General features: G+C 38.4%; 3 protein-coding genes across 4 annotated transcripts; 2 read left to right on the top strand and 1 right to left on the bottom strand.

Moving 5' to 3' along the window:
* Nucleotides 1-2,195: 2,195 nt before the first annotated feature.
* LOC123474239 lies at nucleotides 2,196-5,097 on the bottom strand. Of its 2 annotated transcripts, none has more exons than XM_045176172.1 (8): nucleotides 4,829-5,097; nucleotides 4,326-4,716; nucleotides 3,985-4,233; nucleotides 3,776-3,916; nucleotides 3,345-3,704; nucleotides 3,001-3,260; nucleotides 2,758-2,941; nucleotides 2,196-2,700 (listed from the first exon to the last, which is right to left on the bottom strand). In XM_045176172.1, the coding sequence occupies exons 2-7, from the start codon at nucleotides 4,615-4,617 to the stop codon at nucleotides 2,798-2,800; spliced, it is 1,446 nt and encodes a 481-aa protein (XP_045032107.1). In that variant the 5' UTR covers nucleotides 4,618-4,716; nucleotides 4,829-5,097; the 3' UTR covers nucleotides 2,196-2,700; nucleotides 2,758-2,797. The 2 variants fall into 2 exon arrangements, with proteins under 2 accessions (XP_045032107.1, XP_045032106.1); XM_045176171.1 differs by having other exon boundaries at nucleotides 3,345-3,716; nucleotides 4,829-5,095.
* A 223-nt stretch (nucleotides 5,098-5,320) lies between these two features.
* LOC123474226 lies at nucleotides 5,321-7,250 on the top strand. The gene is made up of 6 exons (XM_045176153.1): nucleotides 5,321-5,758; nucleotides 5,843-5,936; nucleotides 6,008-6,391; nucleotides 6,464-6,678; nucleotides 6,823-7,033; nucleotides 7,108-7,250. The coding sequence occupies exons 1-6, from the start codon at nucleotides 5,414-5,416 to the stop codon at nucleotides 7,146-7,148; spliced, it is 1,290 nt and encodes a 429-aa protein (XP_045032088.1). The 5' UTR covers nucleotides 5,321-5,413; the 3' UTR covers nucleotides 7,149-7,250.
* Nucleotides 7,251-7,278: 28 nt separating this feature from the next.
* Nucleotides 7,279-10,130, top strand: LOC123474225. The gene is made up of 2 exons (XM_045176152.1): nucleotides 7,279-7,622; nucleotides 9,079-10,130. The coding sequence occupies exons 1-2, from the start codon at nucleotides 7,302-7,304 to the stop codon at nucleotides 10,081-10,083; spliced, it is 1,326 nt and encodes a 441-aa protein (XP_045032087.1). The 5' UTR covers nucleotides 7,279-7,301; the 3' UTR covers nucleotides 10,084-10,130.
* The last annotated feature ends 9,281 nt before the right edge of the window (nucleotides 10,131-19,411 follow it).

The following is a 19,411-nucleotide window of genomic DNA, read 5'->3' as shown; positions in this document are numbered from 1 at the left end:
CCTTACAACAAATGTCTGGTTACCATAGCGACGAGACTTCCCATTCCTAAGTCTGTGTCTCGTCGCGTAGTTGAAAAAAAAAATAGTAGTTTGCAAAAATAGTTGGCTATGCCTAACGGCAAGTTGCCCTACCCTCCCGCTCTTAGATAAATTTCAAAAGACAAAAATTATGAAACTAAGAGCGGGAGGGTAGGGTAACTTGCATGTCTCGTTTCCATGGCAATTTTTACTTTTGCCCTCCCGCATTTTATCCAACCCCAATATTCGGCCAAAAACTCCATGTAATTTGACCACACGCTAGTAGGTGGCATTTTTTTTAAAGGGGGGTAGTCGGATTTTTTTGGAACATACTGTACTCAATGGGTAGTTCCAGGGATGTCCGTCGGCTAGTCACCTTGGAAGTGCAATGGATGTGCGAAAATTATATTCTACGGACATCCTTCCAACAGCCAAAAAGATTTTCAATTGTTTCATTTAAGGATCGGCCTCGAGCCAATCGGGGCGCTTTTTTGCAAATCGGGTTTCTCATTTCGGGCCAAGGAGGCGTGGCTCAGGGTGGAAAATTCTTCTCCCCGAATGCAATTGGGGTTTGCAATCAATTGGATTGCAATCAATCGATTCATCAATGCAAAAAAACATTATATCGATTGACCCGATCTATCCGATAACAAACCCGATAATAGCTCGTTCTACCCGCTTGCCCCGATTTTTACTCTGAAACCGAAAGAACGGATTTTTTTTTATTGCTTCAGGGCAACGGGTTAACCTCAAATTTTTCCCCGCACCGCCCCGGTTGAAAAAGTGGCACCTCATTTCAACCCCGAATGCACTTTATCGGTGCGGGGCGGTTAACTCGATTAGAACTAATTGGGGCCGATCACTAAGTTTCATTAATAATTGTCAAAATTTCTTGAGAGGGGAAAAACTTAACCGTGTTCAAATTTTTCCCTTGAACGTATTTTTATTTGAAGTCCAGCATTTAAAATGAAAAATTTTAAAAATAAAGGAGTAATGATCTATTTGCCGGATGGTTTATTTTAAAATTTATTACAAAAATGAATAAAATATATGAAAGTCGTGAGTTTGTTTGCACAAGCTTTCCGTTTAGCTTACGGGAACCAAGCCATTGAAAATTAACTCACAGAAAATAAATATTATTCGGCATCTAATAATATTCAAAGCAAGTATACTTATGATAGGATTATAATTTCAAATAATAAAAAACTACTTTAAACTTAATAAATCATGCTGAAGTTTAAAATTCAAAAAATATTTAGCATAAATTGTTTAATTTCAATTTATACACCTCTGGTTTAACCTAAGTTCGACATCATCTTGACTTCTTAAAAATCCTGTATGTGATTTGTTATCGAAAAAGCTCAAGTGTTTTACAACAATTCGACTGTATTGTTTGAAAATGATACATAATATATCTGTAGATTGGCGCAGTGGAATAAGATTCGACTGTGATGCGGGAGACCCGAGTTCGAATCCTGGTATAGCCTAATGTTTTTTCATGAATAGATGTCCATTACATGTTATATTTATAGCCAAATGAAAGCCCGTTCGGATATCCTTAGAATGTCTGACGGCGCTGTTGAGGGCGGTCAAAACCAAAAAAAATACATCCGTAGGACATCCAAATCGGATATCGGGCTGTCCGGAGGATATCAAAAAGATGTACTCAACATCCGACCCCGACATCTGTCGGACATCCGACGGACTGCCTTGTGTTTTGTGGATAACTATGAATGTATGTTGAGTCGATGTGTTCCCTAGTACGAGTTTTGCGTATGGAAACCGGTAATTATCCGGTTTTCCATACTGTTTGGGGGTGAAATCCTGGTATGCAATACCGGTGTATACCCTACTCACTGCGTATTTGAGGAGGTTATACACCGGTATTTGATACTTCGCTGATGTCATTGCACTCGATGATCATTTTTATCAAGCTAAACATATCCTTCCTGTACTGGAATCGCATACCCTTTATGTACTCGTATGCAATATTCGTTTTTTCAAAGTTTCCAATAACGTTCTTTTTTCCTTTCCGTTATACCTAATTATACCAATATCTTTTCCCCATATTTTTATAGTTTGTATTTACCTTCTAAAACTATTTCATATTTCTTAAATTCATCCCGATTCGAATTTAAACCGTTCGTTGCTGTATATATAAAAGCGCTTAAAACATGTTACAAAACAACTTCGAATTGTATTAACAAAATGGCAGTTACGTAACGAAAAGTGAAACAAAGGAAGCATTGGGAATCTTGTAAACTGGAATTTTAAAAACAAAAATTTGGTTCCCTGCGACTTCTGCGAACACAGAGTTTCTTTGGAATGTTTGCATGTATTGATACATGAACGTTGAAGGTTACTTTCTTGGTCGTCAGTGTAAGTTTTCCGACGCAACGAGACAGTAAAAAGTTTACTGTCGGGGAATTTTAAATTCCCCTACAGCCTTTTCAAGCTTTGTAATCAATTTGTCCAACGCTGCTACCACACCGGTATCGTCTTTGGTGGCATCTACTGCAGTTTCAGCCACTAGATTGGCGGCGGCAGCGGTTACGGCGTCAATGTTGTTGAGTTTTCGATATTCATTAGCGCGAGCTTTTCGACAATTCTTTACTTAATGCACGAGATTTGTAATAGAAAACTTGTCTAGGCTTCGCTTATCGGTGAACATGTTACAAGATGCTAATAAAATAAATTTCATTAATAAAAGAAAATTATCATTTATCAAAAACTCATTACTTCCAAAAACAGCCAAAATATTCAGCATATTTGCAATCCCTTATCTCTTATCATTGGTTTTAGGGGCACTTCTCCATTGCAACTTTTGCACTTTTGCCGAATCTCCAAAAATGGTTATGTACATCCTGTTAACGAATTTTTTTACATCTGCTTCACTCTTGTACGTGTTGTATAAGAAACCGACCTACAGATGATACAAAATGTTAGTGGAAATAGCAAAGACTGTTTAATAATACAACCTACAAGGCTAACAGCTAGATTTTTATCTGCCAAGCTAGTATTCACAGTTGTCAGCGTCTGAACACTATTGTATGGCAGTTCGGGAAATTGAGCCTTAACAACATCGTCGTGATATTCAGCTTGGTCTTGAATGCGAGCAGCTACATCGTGGGCACTTAGGTTATCCATTTTATCAATGATGTAGTTCAACTTGTTCTCGAGTAAACTCTGAAAACTTTGGGAGTTCTGGTGCATCTCAAACATCATATCCATAATGGTCAAAACTAAAAAAATATAACGATTTAATGAAAACTACGGCCAAACGCTAAATTAACAATTATTTTAAGTTTAAAAATAAAAAAAAAGACTTTTTTTTGTTGAATTGGTGTCTACATAGAAATCTCCATGACCGGATAGACTGCTGCCTGTTCCTGAATCCATGTATTGCCAAACATCTTCGGAAAAATGCATGACGTCTGTATGTTTTTGCATCCAGTTATTGTTGCGTTGATGGCGTTGATATTGGTGTGGATCAAACGTTTGCAAATGATGAGGTTGCGCTGTGCCACTAACAGCATTTTGCAATGCTTCTCCTTCAAAACTTTCATTTCGAATATTTGCGATAAAATGATCGTCTGGTTCACCAGATGTACTGTTTTCTACTGCTCTCCAGTTTGCCGTATCAAGAATCCCGTTTGCTGGTGGAACAGCTGGCAGCAATGTACTATCTGTAAAATTAACTATTAAAAAACGCTTTAAATCAATAAGCATTGTTGATACATGTATAAATATTACGTACCATCTGCGTTGTCGTTAGTTTGTTCCAAATTCAAGCCACGTTGAATTATGGCCGGATTGGCCAGAGAATTGGTATCTTCTTGGATTGCCATTGGTACTTCATTGGTTGTATTTGATCCTTGACCAAGTTCGGTATGTTGTGCTGAAATACAGTGGGAATATTTATGCACTGAAATCTAGCGCAGACTGACTTATAACATTGTTACATACCATCAGCAGCTGTTCCATTTGTTGCTTCCAGCGGTTTTCTAGTGTTCTTGCTGACACGTTGTTCGTCATCTTCCATTAAATTCTTTTCTTCTCCATTGGTTGGCTGACTGGGATCAAATACTTTTGTCGGTTTAGGAGCGCGTTTATTTCGTCCAAATGACTTTTCGGAATCAGATTGTAAAATATTTGCTACTTGTGACGATCCATTTGCAGCTGCCTTTGCTGCTTTAACAGCGATTGCATGTCTGACTGTATAATTAATTGGGAAGTTAGAAAAATTAGCTTAATGTATCTTACCAATAATAATACAATATTGGCTATAATTTGTAGCACATAATTACCAGGCTTGTCCAAATTGAGAATTGCAACTATGTCATATTCGAGCCATGATGTTTGAGGATGAGCATGTCGTTTGTAAATCTTGGGTTTCCAATCACATGGAAGCTTTTCTCCAGCTTTGTACGTGAGGTTTGGATAAACCAGAAATTCTTTTTTGGAAGAAAGCCATGTAACAGGGACGACAGACCATACATTTCTCATGGCTTTGAGTAACCAATCGTACTCAAGTGTGGCAACACAATAATACTTCAAGTCTAGCATGTTCGAAGAATCCTGCTCGCAACTTTTACCCATATTATTGTTGGTTTCTGTAGCTGAAACATTGCTGCTCTCTTAATCCAGTAGCAATGACGGAAAGTTTCCCTTCCAAGTATCATAAGGCCTGCCATCGGTCTTTAATGGAACAAAAAAAATCATTTTAGCACGTTTGGAACATAAAGTAACTTTACATGTATTATAAATAATAAAGAAAAATCCTGGTAACTTATTTTGAAAATAGACTTACTTGAACTTCCTTTTCCAGATCAATCAATAGTATGTTGGATTGCTACCAACGATGATGCTTGTTGGTTCTTCATCTCATACTTTTCATGAGAAGACGAATTCAATATATATTTGTATAAGTGAACCACCCAAAATACTTAATAGAAGGAAATAACGTCACTGAAATTTTGTAAATCTTGAATTTTGGTATCTTAACTGGTGTGAAACCTCATGAAGATAACGTCATGGGCACAAGCATGCAAAGCGTGGCAATCAGACGAATTTTGAAGATGCTTGGACGGTAGCCCAGACTGGATGCATCAGCTAAGCGTTGCCATATAGTTGGTGTTTCAAAAAAAAAACTTTTTTTGATAATAAAAAATAGTCTAATAATATTGATCAATAAAAAAGTTCATTACATATTTCAAAGATTGTTTCTGAGAAATACTTGAACAATTAAATCCCAAGTTAATTTTCGACAACTAAGGACAACGCTGATCCCTATCTCTTCAGTTTTCCGTCTGCTAATTAGGATCAGTTTCGTCTCGTCTCCCACGCACGTTGCTCGTCTTTGTAGATTTCAATTAAGAATTTTTACGGTGAAATCATGAAGCATAAGTTAACGAACCAACAAGTGAGTCAGATCCTTCACGTGGGTGTTTATTTTAAAACATGTCGAAGAAAAAAAGCAAGCATGACAGAAGAGTATAAAAATAAACTACGTAGTGCAGCTGACACTTTCCTGAGTGACTGGATTGTAAATGGGGTTCCATTTGAAATGTTGGAGAAGATAAAGAGCTCATCACCAAGTTTAATAACGCTTTTCCGTCTTAAGCAGCGACCGTTACAAAATATTGGCAACAATATTGGTATTGAAAATTCCCAATCATCATTGCTAAATTGCTCAGCAGCTGCAAGACTATTGTCAAGTAACGAAGAGGCACAATATAGGGTACTATATTGAAATCATATTTATTAAAAGTGATTGCTATATCGATCTCTTGAACTAATTCGTTATCTTATGCACATCCTATAGTTATCCAACTGTAACATTGATTCCATGCCTAATAACCAGCCCAAAGCTTTTGGAAATAATACATCATCCATTATCGAAGAGCCTCAACAGTGTGGTATGCAATACTGACTGTACTACCAACACAAATATCCATTAACAACAATTCTCATCCTGACATGGATACAGATCAAGAACAACCGGACACAAATCAGAATAAAGATGCCACAAGCAATCATCCTTCCTTAATAGTTGATTCTGAAAAAGATGTGGAAGACGAAGGAGGAGTACCTGTTGCTTTCTTGGGTCCAGATAACAATAGCTGGACCGACCAAAATCTCAGCCTTAAGACAATACTTCAACATTATGCTGTATACACAGACACGAAACTGAGTCACATGACCTATTTACTCGGGCTGTTAATCTTTCACAAACCTTTACCGGACTATGACTGTTTGCCGAGTACTGGAGAACAACTGCTGCATATAGACGGGAGGGATTTTGTCGGTTTATCATCGGACATGGAAGCTACTTTGGATGAAGAAAACAATGTCCAGGAAGAAACCTCGACGGGTAGCTCAAACTTTAATTTTCAATACATAGCTCTACGTAACATTCAATATTAAACTGTTCCACCCGTAATAGATAATCAGCCCTTAAGACGAAAAAAAAACCCACTGCCGGGCACAGTTGATTTGCATGACGGCTACGGAAATGTCGTGAAGTACATGCATTTTGGGCTTGAATCAGCTCTTAAAGGAGATTCACCCGGTCTATATTTCAAGCACTCCAACCTTCTTCAATATGCATCGATTTATGCGACTAAACCGGAACTTTTACCAGATAGTATCAGGAAGAAGGTACAAAATATGTTTTGTGTCTTGAAATTGCCGTATTAAAACGCTTTTTCATGTCAGTCTTTAACTATTTCTAATTATTGGATTTGTCAGTTAAATCCACTATTAATTTACGAACTTATCATTTTTTCACATTTTTCTTTCTAGATTGAGACTTTTGACAGTGACCTTCAAATTAGAAAGGCAAAAGAGTCACTACTACGGTCAGCCGAAAATATCGTTCCAGAAGTGCTGAATGAAGTAAACATACGCGCAATCCCTCACTTTACAATCGATTTCAGCTTGGATGGTGTACAGCTTTTCCACAATTCAGAACAGTCTGAATGTATACCAATAATGGTTGCAGTTCACGCAATAAGTGAGTCACCTTCTGCCTATTCTACTACTTTGAAAACTCGGTATCCTATAATTGTTGGTATTGCTCATGGCAAGACAAAGCCAACTGCGAAATCACTCGTACGTCATCTGTTTAATGAGCTCAGCCGACTATGCCCTGACAACCGCAATCCTAAGGAAACAGCTGGTCGTGAATTTACAGTATCGCTTAAATGTGCCGTAGCTGACTGGATTTTTCGAGCGTTTTTAAAACGTATAAAAGGCCCTACTGGATTTTGGTGTTGCGAGCGATGCATCCAGCGCGGGGTAAGTTGCGCTTTACCCCGACCCCCAAAAAAAAAGAGTCAAAAACTGTGCAAATGAGAGATCTTAATGCTCCACGACGTCTGAATGAAGATTTCTTAAAGTATGTAAAAAGTGACGATTGTTCAGATGAACATCTTCTAGGTCTGAACGATTTGTCTCCTTTTCTTGACATAAATTTTCCTGTGGTTTCCGGATTCAGCATAGATGCCATGCACACAATGTATGCCGGGTGCCTTAGGCGAAGGTTAATTGGAATTGTTTCACTAACAACAGAAGGAAAATTGAATAGTACTAGTTTAGCTGCTGTTCCCATATAGCACATTTCTGCCGTCGGATGTCCGAATCATGGCCGAACATCCGTTAGATATCTATGTACTCAATGGGTAGTTCCAGGGATGTCCGTCGGCTAGTCACCTTGGAAGTGCAATGGATGTGCGAAAATTATATTCTACGGACCTCCTTCCAACAGCCAAAAATATTTTCAATTGATTCATTTAAGGATCGGCCTCGAGCTAATCGGGGCACTTTTTTGCAAATCGGGTTTCTCATTTCGGGCCATCGAGGCGTGGCTCAGGGTGAAAAATTCTTCTCCCCGAATTCAATTGGGGTTTTCAATCAAATGGATTGCAATCAATCGATTCATCAATGCAAAAAACATTATCGATTGACCCGATCTATCCGATAACAACCCCGATAATAGCTCGTTCTACCCGCTTGCCCCGATTTTTACTCTGAAACCGAAGGAACGGCATTTTTTTTTATTGCTTCGGGGCAACGGGTTAACCTCAAAATTTTCCCCGCCCCGCCCCGGTTGAAAAAGTGGCACCTCATTTCAACCCCGAATGCACTTTATCGGTGCGGGGCGGTTAACTCGATTAGAACTAATTGGGGCCGATCACTAAGTTTCATTATTAATTGTCAAAATTTCTTGAGAGGGGGAAAACTTAACCGTGTTCAAATTTTTCCCTTGAACTTATTTTTATTTGAAGTCCAGCATTTAAAATGAAAAATTTAAAAAATAAAGGAGTAATTATCTATTTGCCGGATGGTTTATTTTAAAATTTATTACAAAAAATGAATAAAATATATGAAAGTCGTGAGTTTGTTTGCACAAGCTTTCCGTTTAGCTTACGGGAACCAAGCCATTGAAAATTAACTCACAGAAAATAAATATTATTCGGCATCTAATAATATTAAAAGCAAGTATACTTATGATAGGATTATAATTTCAAAGAATAAAAAACTACTTTAAACTTAATAAATCATGCTGAGGTTTAAAATTCAAAAAATATTTAGCATAAATTGTTCAATTTCAATTTATACACCTCTGGTTTAACCTAAGTTCGACATCATCTTGACTTCTTAAAAATCCTGTATGTGATTTGTTATCGAAAAAGCTCAAGTGTTTTACAACAATTCGATCGTATTGTTCGAAAATGATACATAATGTGTCTGTAGATTGGCACAGTGGAATAATATTCGACTGTGGTGCGGGAGACCCGAGTTCGAATCCTGGTATAGTCTAATGTTTTTTTAAGAATAGATGTCCAATACATGTCATATTTATAGCCAAATGAAATCTCGTTCGGATATCCTTAGAATGTCTGACGGCGCTGTTGAGGGCGGTCAAAACCCAAAAAAAATACATCCATAGGACATCCAAATCGGATATCGGGCTGTCCGGAGGATATCAAAAAGATGTACTCAACATCCGACCCCGACATCTGTCGGACATCAGACGGACTGCCTTGTGTTATGTGGGTTAATACCAGATTGAAGCTTTTCGAAAAATGCAAACCATCCGAATTCGAGAGACATGTTCGCTCTCTGTCTAATTGTATTGAGAAATATAAAATGCATGAGCTTCGGGATATTCTAATGTACAACCTTTTCCCTGTTTTTTCTGGAATCCTTCAAGGTAACCAGTTAGAAAACATAATGCTATTGCAGTATGGCATGTTGTTGTTGGGTGGGTTTGATCCAAAGCCAGTTCCAACCGCAGATATTTTGGAAGCTACGCGCGTTTTTAAATTATACGTTCAACAAATAATCGATTTTGGTTATCCTGTTCGACCCACCATTCACGCTATTATACATCTGCCAGAGGATGCGAACAATTTTGAATGTGGAGTTGAATGCCAGAGCGCATTTTTGTATGAAAATTTTTATCGTTTTTTCCGCAGAAGTCTAAGATCCGGTAGTAAGCCATTGGAACAGTATAGAAACCAGCTTGTTCGGCGTAGTAAATATTTATTACAAACCGCGTCTGACGGGACAATATTAGAGACGGGACAGCAATTCAAAATGGAAGTAAAAAAACGAGAGCTAGAACGGTCCGATAGAAAAATAGTTCTAAACTTTTCCATTCGTAACGCCAAAAGTGACAACCCCCATAAAGTTATGAAATTCCCAGAATTTTCCTTGTCCAACATGTTCCCAAATAATGTTTGCATGTTAAAAAATGGAAAAATTGTGGTGTGTACTGATATAGTTGAATATCCGAAAGGAAGCAAGATATTTAGTATCGTGGGTTTCAGATTTCTAACTGTCGAAAACGCATTTGCAACACCATACCCATCTTATAAATTCAAAACACATGTTGTATCTAAATTGGATCATGCAGTTGATGAATGGAATGTGAATAGCATTATGTGTAAAATGTATGCTATGCCGCTTAAATTGTCTGATTATGGTAGTTTACCGGACATTACAGTGTCTCTCTCATCTGATAAATGGTTTGTCACACCAGTTAGACATACGTTATAAATTTTTCCGTGGTAACTAGTATTTAATAAAAAAAATTTCACAAATGACCATGCTGGTGTTTTACAAAAAATTTATAATATAAAAGTGTATCAAAAGAAATAATATATGTGAAAAACTGCAACTCAATAGTTCAGTAGAATTTAAGGTTAAACGACTTGGTATAAATCGGGTTAAATCAAAGAAAATGCAAGAGTAATATTTGAAAAGAAATTGCCGTTAAAGAACTGGGTATAAAAGGGGTTGAATCTTAGAAAATTGTACTGTAATACTTGAATAAAAATTGCCGTTATTACGCTGGGTAGAAACAGAATTAAATCTGAGGAACTACAAATATAATAGTTGAACAAAAATAGCCGTAAATAGACTTGGTATAAAAGGGGTTTAACCTGGGAAACTGAAACTGTAATAGTTGAACAGAAATTGTCGTTAAAGAACTGGGTAAATAAAAGGTTAAATCTGAGAAACTGTTACTCTAATATTTGAACATGTATTGCCGTAGAAAACACCGTGTCAAAATTAATAGTATACGAGAAAACCAAACCGTTACATCATGTGAAAGGCAAAGTTATAATCACTCTATTTTTACCCTTTTTTTCCGAGTAGTTTTTGGGTTGAAAAAACCAAACCGCTTTATTTCTCCAAACGCGTACTAGGGTTAATTGCCCTGGTACGAATCCATTGCTTGAATATCTTATGACAACTGTTCAAAATGATCCAATAATTAAATTTAAAAAATGGGAGTCAACAGACCGTACTATGTTGCACAACCTGGAACTACCTAGTATTGAGTTTGTCAAATTATTGGTGTACAAAATCGATAAATTGACAAGTCATCATTTTATCGCCAAATCTCAATCAAGATTTAGTCGTGAATTGAAAGCTAACTTGTCTTCGAATCAATGCCTTTTGCAAGGGGATTTTTCCCAAAACTACTCTATGTTGAGTCAGGATTCAACGCAGTCATCTTTTTTTTCCCCGCCACCTCAATGTACATTGCCTACTTTCATTGCCTACATAAATTTAGACGGTAAAATCATTTCACATAGTATGTGTGTTTTCTCAAACGACATGAATCATAACACAGCTGCTGTACAGTATCCTGCACAAAAATCCGAACACCGATTTAATTTTTTAAAGCCACCTATTTGCGGGGTAGTGGGTTTTTTGTTTGTTTTTCTTTAAGGGGGAGGTTTAGACGGGGTGATGGACACGACAGGGTAGGGTTGGGTAAGTCTAGACATTTTAAAAAGGTGCCTTAAGGTATTACGCTTTAAGGCAAGTTACAGGTCGGGACATTTTTGCAACCCCCAGGGTGGTGTGTTTTTTAAAACGACAGTTGGAAATTTAGGGCTTGGGCTTGGTAATGTTGCTTACCGAATCAATTTAGCTTATGTTCCAGCTGCCTGTAAATGGTTACGTCGCTGTCAATGGCGTAGGTGTAGCGTTTCTGAATGTGATGCTGGAGATCAGTGTTCGATTCCAGATGAGGTGATGAGTTAATATGGGTAACTTATGAGAAATTCTCGTTTATATATAAAATAAATTTTCATCGAGCAATATGTTCTTTTTTTGTTTATTAAATAATTTTAAAAATAATAATCTCCTTCGTTCTAGAGAAATTAATATTTCCAGCAAATTCGAATGAAGAATATTATAACGATACTAAATATTTTGCAATTCCTTATTTTTTTTATTGTAAAATTCTCTTTTATTTTCTGTTAATTTTCAATTTTCAAAAAACAAAACAAACAAAAGCAAACAAAACAAACAAATAATTTCGCCCCTCGGATGCAGACGTTATTAGGGCAGAGAAAAGAAAATTTGGCAATGGGGGTCTTAGTGCAAAACAGAAACAAAAACAAGCAAATGCAAGGGATCATAGGTTGTGCTAAACAAAAATAAACAAAAGTAAACAATAGCAGATGACATTGGGGTAGGATATTACAATAAACAAAAATAAACAAAGATTTTACATATTTAGGTATTAAATAAAACACAAACAAACTAAATGAACAAAATGAAAGTAAAATATGGGAAAAGATAAAAGAGAATGGTGGATTTAACAATGGGGGTAAAGTGTTTTCCATAAGCTCTCTACTTCTTCTTGATTTGGGGTACGTTGATGGTTCCTTGCCTTCCAGTTGATGAAGATGTAGGCAGCCAGAAGAGTAAACGCTTGCCGGAGATTCCCTATTGGCCCAAAATGACCACGAATCAGATCTTCTTTTGATGTCTTGCAGCCCTTTTGACGCATGATTCCTTCCAACCAGCTCCAAATGGTGAGGCGTTCAGGACACTGGAACATCAGATGCTCATCGGTTTCGGGGTCTTGATGGCAGATTGGGCATTTTGCGTCCTTGTTGGGATCCAACCGATGGCATCTGGTCCTGGTAGGGAGAAGTCGCTGGTTGAACAGGAACATGGTCTCTCTGATGTTACTAGGAAGGGCTGCAGTCGCCTTCCAGATTCGTGGCCAATCCAGATTAGGCCTCAGGATCTCCAGCTTTCCCATGGTCGTCACCTCCAGGACCCAATGGTTGTAAGTTTTCCGATGAACCATTGGATTCCCCTGCACCAGGATTGAAGATGCAAAGAGTTGCTTGATTTGATGCAGGGGTTCCTGAAGGTAATAGGGCCTCTTCATGACTGCTACGGGTACGGTGTTGTCCTTGTAGAGTGGCAATAAGGTTCGGAGAGGGAAGGACATCCAATACCGAAGTAGAGAGCTTTCTGGGCTGTTGGGGCCTGTCAGGACTTTATAAATGGGGCACAGGAAAAGGGAACGGTAAAACAGGTGTGTGTTGACCATTCCCAGTCCCCCTTGTTTGACAGTACGGTATATTACAGTTTTTTTCGGCCTTTCTACTTTTCCCATCCATAGGAACTTCATGACAACCTTTGAAACCTGGTCAGCTATATTTGGATTACAAGGTAATACCTGTGCAATATACGCAGTTCCCGAGAGAGCCTTCGACTTGAGGAAAATTACCTTTTGGTAAATATTAAAACGTCGACAGGCATTCTCTCGCAGAATACCATTTAGAGAGCCGAATGCATCATTCCAGACCCTACCAGCTGTCTCGACTATGGAGTGAGAGAATTTAATTCCTAACAGGGACAATGTTGGTGCTGACACAAGCCACTCAAGAGGCCAAATTGATCTAGAGCTCCAAGTCCCGAGTCCCAGGGCTTTTGTTTTCTCCTTATTCATCCTTGCCTTTGTCCACTGACAGAACAAGTCAAGGACTTGTCCTGCCCTGGTAAAATCTTCGTCACATGAAACGAAAATGGTGACGTCATCAACAAAGGCTCTGACAGTGAGTTTTTCATTAAACAATGATATACCCTTGAGAGCTCGAGATAAACGCACAAGTAATGGCTCAATGTATAGAACGAAGAGATGGACAGATAGGGAGCATCCCTGGCGAATCGACTGAATATCATAAATCACCCCAGCCACCTCTGATCCGTTGAGGATTGACATTCCTGTTACAGAATACATAGTCTGTAACCAACGGACGAAAGTGGTGGGGTAACCCATAACATCTAGAATCCTCCAGAGGACTTCCCTGTTAACCAGGTCGTAGGCCTTTTCAAAGTCAACTCCAACAATGGCAGCGCCCATACCCCGAATCGAAGAGTTGGAAGAGTCATGACATCCCCGGTCATCAACGAATTGAATGACATCTCTATAAAGACTTAAATTATCAAAAATCAATCTACCAGGTACCCCACCATTTTGATGAGGCCCTATGGTAGAAGATAGTGTCTGCCTCAATCGTCTCGCTAAGACAGATGCCATGACTTTGTAGTCACAATTCAAAAGAGAAATTGGCCGAAAATTAGAAATTCCACCAAGTCCCGAAGACTTAGGAATTAGCCTGATCGCCGCTTGGCCCTGCGAAGACGTCAGAGATTTCCTTTCCAGGATATGATTAAACATATCCAAGAAGTGGGGTGCGATCACGTCCCAAAATTCTACGTAAAACTCGTAAGGAATGCCATCGGTGCCAGGGGACTTGTTTGACTTCATTGCTATTAGAGCAGCTCTAATCTCAAGAAGGGAAATTGGTGCTGTTAGGTTTGGGGTTGGCTTAAAGCAATCTCTTACTCCTTCAAGGAACTCAGACCCTGCCAGTATGTCAGGAGAAGGTTGAGTCTTAAATATTTTTGTAAAATGAGCAACAATTTCTGCTGAAATTTCCTCTTTGGTCGATAAGCAAGTGTCATTGGGGGCAATGATCTTATCAATGCAACATTTTCGATAATTATTCCTGGCACGATTTATGTGAAAAATACTTGCTTCCTCTACATCTGGCCCTTCGAAGCAGCGGGAACGAATCCCATACCCTTTGAGTGTGCTCTCCTCCCAAGACTTTGAGAATTTTCTCAACTGTTGAAAGGCAACCCAATCAAAGGTATCTGCTTCGGCCATTTCCTGTATGCAAGATTGATAGAAAAACTTAGTTTCTCTTATCAGCCTTGCTCTTTGCCTGGAATAATCCACCGAAATACGCTTGATACCCGGTTTCAGGACACTCTCCCACCAATTTGCTACATTACTTTCCCTAAGAGGATGATTAGCAGATTCCTGAATGAAATTGGTTACGTATTTCTGAAAACCTTCTTCTGACAATATTGAAGTATTTAGTTTCCACAATCCGGCAGGTGGTCTGCTACGATTTGGGAGATCAAGATTGCAAGTAAGTGTGGATTGTACCGACTGATGGTCACTAATCGATAAAGGCTGCAAACAAATATTTAAAAATTTATCCGCAAACGATCGACTAGCACAAATCCTATCAAGCCTAGAAGAACCGTCGTGGTAATGGAAAGTGTGGCCCGGATCACTATGATTTAGCTTTTTCCAGATGTCTACCAGATCAAGACCAGTAACCATCTCCTTCAAAGCATAGCTAACAACACTACTTGGGACAGGGAGGGATTGGATATTTGCCCTATCTTGGATGTCGTCAACACAATTAAAATCGCCCATCAACACGAAGGGCAGTCGAGTGGTAACCGAGTAGGCAGGAACGGTTTGACGAAGAAAATTGTTTCTCTCATTCTTTACCTGCTTACCTGACGGGGCATAGATATTAATAAACGTAAAACATTTTACGTCAATGGAGATAAGCCTTCCGTCAGGTTCAAGAAGCATTCGAGAATACTCCAGACCATGTCTAATTAGAATGGCTGTTCCTTTTTTGTTGGGACCGACATTTGCTAGCAAGTGGTAACAGCTTTCAATAATTGGGCAAGAGTAAAAGGCTACCTCTTGAAGTCCTACGATATCTAAATTACCGTCCCTGCAGAAATTTAAATGAATTTGGCGTCGCTCGACTGATCGAATACCTCCAATGTTGATAGAAGCGATTTTTAATTGTGAAGTCATGTGTTAGGTTTTTTTAGTACGGGAATGCCTGAAGTGGGTTTCGAATTTTGGGGCGTCAGGGTAGGTTTAAATCGTTTACTTCGTGGTACCGTGGGAATTTTTAGGGGGTCCTTAGTTTTGTCTGGATCAGTGGTATCAATTTCCCCCGTGTCGGGTTCCATTGATTCCATGATAATTGTCACCGTTTCCTGGTCTTCTGTCTCTGTGTGAGGTGCTGCTATTTTGGATTTAATAATTGGTTTCAAAGGATTGTCTTTTGGAGGTACAGATGCGGGAGTGGTAGCGGTGTAACATTCCATGGTTTCAGTTTCCAAATTATTAGTACTTCCTGAGAGTGAATCTTGTGATTCACTCCCCAGAGGTACCTGGGAAACCATGGAATTTGCTACCACGGGAATTACTACGGGTGTCTGTTTAATAGTCTCTGTCTTTTTAGTCTTTTTGGCAACAAGTTTTTGGACAATGGTGGGTTCCTGGTTTCGTTTTAAAGTTGGGCAGTCGTAGCTAAAGTGTGTCTCTTCGTCGCAAAGTCTGCAAGTGGGCTTTTGTCCGTCATACTTTACCATGGCACGATAACTGCCAATGGTAATGTATGAGGGAATGTTTTTCGTCACCGTCATTCTTACAATCATCCAAGTTGCTAGGACAGGGTATAAAACTTCATACTCAGCCACCCGATAGCGCTCCCACCGAGCTTCAATTACATTTCCAAATTCCTTAAGACGTGTCTGAACTACTCCCAAGTCTAAGTTCTGTGGAATCCCTGCAATTCGAACAAATTTCTCTTGGATATTGCTATCCTTTATCACTACACTAACTTCTTTCCCCTCCAATTCGGTCCTGACGATACCACTGTGTTGGGACAAAAAACTTGAGGTATATGCCTCTGACGTAAACGTAATTCTAGCGACCTGGTTTCTCGTATCTAGCACAGCAACTAGGCCTAAGAGATCCTGAGCATCACCCTGGGGGTTGCAAAAATGTCCCAACCTGTTACTTGCCTTAAAGCGTAATACCTTAAGGCATAATAACAAAATTTCTAGACTTACCCAACCCTGCCCTATGTGTCCATCACCCCATCTACCCTCTCTCTTAAAGAAAAACAAACAAAAACCCTTTACCCCGCTAATAGGTGGCTTTAAAAAATTAAATCGGTGTTCGGATTTTTGTGCAGGATACTGTACATAATTTTTAAAAACATGTCATCAAACAAATTTTGCTTATTTGTCCCTCCCTTCAAAAGATAATCCATTTTACGGACGGTGCTTTTCTCTATCAAAAATTTCAAAAATTTCAGCAACCTAGTATGCCACTTGGAAGATTTCAAAGTTGCAGGGGAGTGGCACTTTTTTGCCACCAGCCACGGAAAAGGCCCTTGCGATGGAATAGGAGGAACGTTGAAGAGGCTTGCAAGAAGAGCTATTCTCGAAGGAACGGCAAACATTCAAACTCCTGAATCGTTGTACAATTGGTGCCATGCAAATGTAACAAACATTCAATCGTTCTACGTTCCATCATCTGAGATAGAAGAAACTGAAAAACTATTGGAAAAAAGATTTAAATCTGCTAAGCCAATTCGTGGTACGCAATCATTCCATTCGTTTATTCCTGTCGACGCCTATTCATTGGAAGCTCGCGTAGTATCATGTTCCGAAACTTTTAAATTTTTTGTTGTTATTCCACCCCCAACATTTTTGTCTGTTAATTATCAAGATGTTCGAGTCAACTCTGTAATCGCCGTTGCATATGAAGATGGAAAATGGTACTTAGCGAATGTTGTTGAGAAAAATAATGCTGCTTTCGAGTTCAAGGTACATTTTTACAAGCCGTCAGGAGAAGACTCAAGAACCACTGGTTTCAAGCAATCAAAGGAAGACGACACGGCTGTTGTTCCAATAAAAAATGTTATACACATAACGAAATCTTTTATGAGAACTTCACGGCGAGCTCGCTCCTTTAAAATTGAATCAACAGAACGCGAGGAAATTGAAATAAAGTTTAGTAACATGATGGCAAATGGCATGGATTTATAAGAAAAATAAATGCTAGAAAACTACAACATCTATCTATGTGAGTTTTTCTATTTACTTAATAATAAGTTGAATAGTGAGGTTCATTTTATATAAATTAATTTAAGCATGTTTTTAAATGTGTCTTTCTCTAAGACACTACAGCTCATTATTCATATAAACCAATATAAACGAAGGTATTCATAGGGACGATCCAATTGTAGCAACAGTTTAAAAAGTTTTTGTTAACCCGCGCAAAATTTATAAACAAACACTGTGTTCACTCAACTACTCAAGGTCGTTTCTACTATGAGTTAAAAAAATTCCCCCTTCCAAAATTGCCGACCGAAAGGAAGCGAAATAGCTTGGGGGGATGAAAAAACGCGCACAAAACACAAAAATTTAGGATTATAAACTGCAATATATCTCACGATTAACAAAAAACACCCTCCCAATTTTTTTATATGTTATGTAGACATATGTCTTGTTTCTCGGAAAATTCTACGCTGTTTGTTAAATTGTCGCACTGATTTAATATTAATTTTTAAAGTGTAACCATTTTTGATTTTTTTTTTTCAAATTCCGATAATAAATAATTCTTAAAAATATAAATAAATGTGTAAGATCGACGTAAAATTTAATTTTACGTCGATTGGTTTAGGTTTCATAACATTATAATAATAAATAAAGACGCAATTAAAGAAAAACCAAAAAATTTATTTTTTTTCCAGTTTACGGCAAAATAACAAAAACATAAATTAAAATATTTATATCTCCCAAACTAATAAAGCGATAATTCTGAAAATTTCAGAATCACTTTACTTAACCCCCAAAAATGAACGAAATCCCAATTTTGACCGCGCCATCGATCGGCAGATTTCGCGTGGAATGACCCTAGACTAGATATCGTATATCAATTTATACAAACTTTTAGAGACGATATCTATTTAAAACCTAAAGATTAACACAGAAATTTAATTACACTAGAATTTACTCATAGGTCCCAACGAGACTCGAACTTTTTTTTTAATATTAAAATTATCTTTTATTGGCTCATGGTATCAGCTATTTAGGGCATTAAAACAAAATAAAGCAAAACAATTAGGCTGTCGGATGCAGACGTTGGCAAGGGGTAATAATCGAAATCTGGCAATGGTGGGGATCATAATATTAACAAACAAAACAAAAACAAACAAATGCAATTTACGGTGGTGGGATAATTCAAGAAAAATAAACAAAAGAAAAACAAAGCAGAAGAAAATGGTGGTGTGAAATATAAACAACAACAACAACAAAAAACCATAAACAAAGGCCAATAAAACTCGGAATGGGAAATTCAAAACAAACAAAAATAAACAAAATGTACTAAAATTTATGATTAAAATTAAACAGGGAATTGGGATCTAGATTTACGAAGGACTTTCCAGAGGCTCTCTACTTCTTCTTGACATGGTGTGCGTAGGTTATTCCTTGCCTTCCAGTTGATGTAGAGATAAGCAGCCAGAAGAGTGAATGAAAGCTGGAGATTTCCTACTGGACCAAAATGGCCACGTATCAAATCTTCGTTTGACGAACTGCAGCCCATCTGACGCATAGTTCCTTCCAACCAGCTCCAAACGGTGAGTCGTTCAGGACACTGGTACATCAGATGCTCATCGGTTTCCGGGTCTTGGTTGCAGATTAGACATGTTGCGTCCTTGGTGGGGTCCAACCGATGGCATCTGGTCCTGGTAGGGAGAAGTCGCTGGTTGAACAGGAACATGGTCTCTCTGATGTTAGTTGGAAGGGCTGCAGTCTCCTTCCAGATTCGTGGCCAATCCAGATTAGGCCTCAGGGTCTCCAGCTTTCCCATTGTCGTTACCTCCAGGATCCAATGGTTACATGTTTTCCGATGTACCATTGGATTCCCCTGCACCAGAATGGA

Source organism: Daphnia magna, linkage group LG7 (assembly GCF_020631705.1).
Source record: "Daphnia magna isolate NIES linkage group LG7, ASM2063170v1.1, whole genome shotgun sequence".
In the NCBI taxonomy this organism is placed as follows: Eukaryota; Metazoa; Arthropoda; class Branchiopoda; order Diplostraca; family Daphniidae; genus Daphnia; species Daphnia magna.
The sequence above is the reverse complement of the archived record's forward strand: the minus strand, read 5'-3'. Positions and strand labels throughout refer to the sequence as shown.

Bases quoted from the DNA above. Each gene is read 5' to 3' on its own strand.
- LOC123474239 (XM_045176171.1), bottom strand. From the start codon at position 4,617: ATGGGTAAAAGTTGCGAGCAGGATTCTTCGAACATGCTAGACTTGAAG. The intron at 3,261-3,344 runs GTCTTTTTTTTT...ATATTTTTTTAG, and splicing joins CACCAATTCAACAAAAAAAA to TTTTGACCATTATGGATATG. The intron at 2,942-3,000 runs GTAGGTTGTATT...TATCATCTGTAG, and splicing joins AAAATCTAGCTGTTAGCCTT to GTCGGTTTCTTATACAACAC.
- LOC123474226 (XM_045176153.1), top strand. From the start codon at position 5,414: ATGAAGCATAAGTTAACGAACCAACAAGTGAGTCAGATCCTTCACGTG. The intron at 5,759-5,842 runs GTACTATATTGA...CACATCCTATAG, and splicing joins ACGAAGAGGCACAATATAGG to TTATCCAACTGTAACATTGA. The intron at 7,034-7,107 runs GTGAGTCACCTT...GCTCATGGCAAG, and splicing joins GGTTGCAGTTCACGCAATAA to ACAAAGCCAACTGCGAAATC.
- LOC123474225 (XM_045176152.1), top strand. From the start codon at position 7,302: ATGCATCCAGCGCGGGGTAAGTTGCGCTTTACCCCGACCCCCAAAAAA. The intron at 7,623-9,078 runs GTTCCCATATAG...TGTGTTATGTGG, and splicing joins ATAGTACTAGTTTAGCTGCT to GTTAATACCAGATTGAAGCT.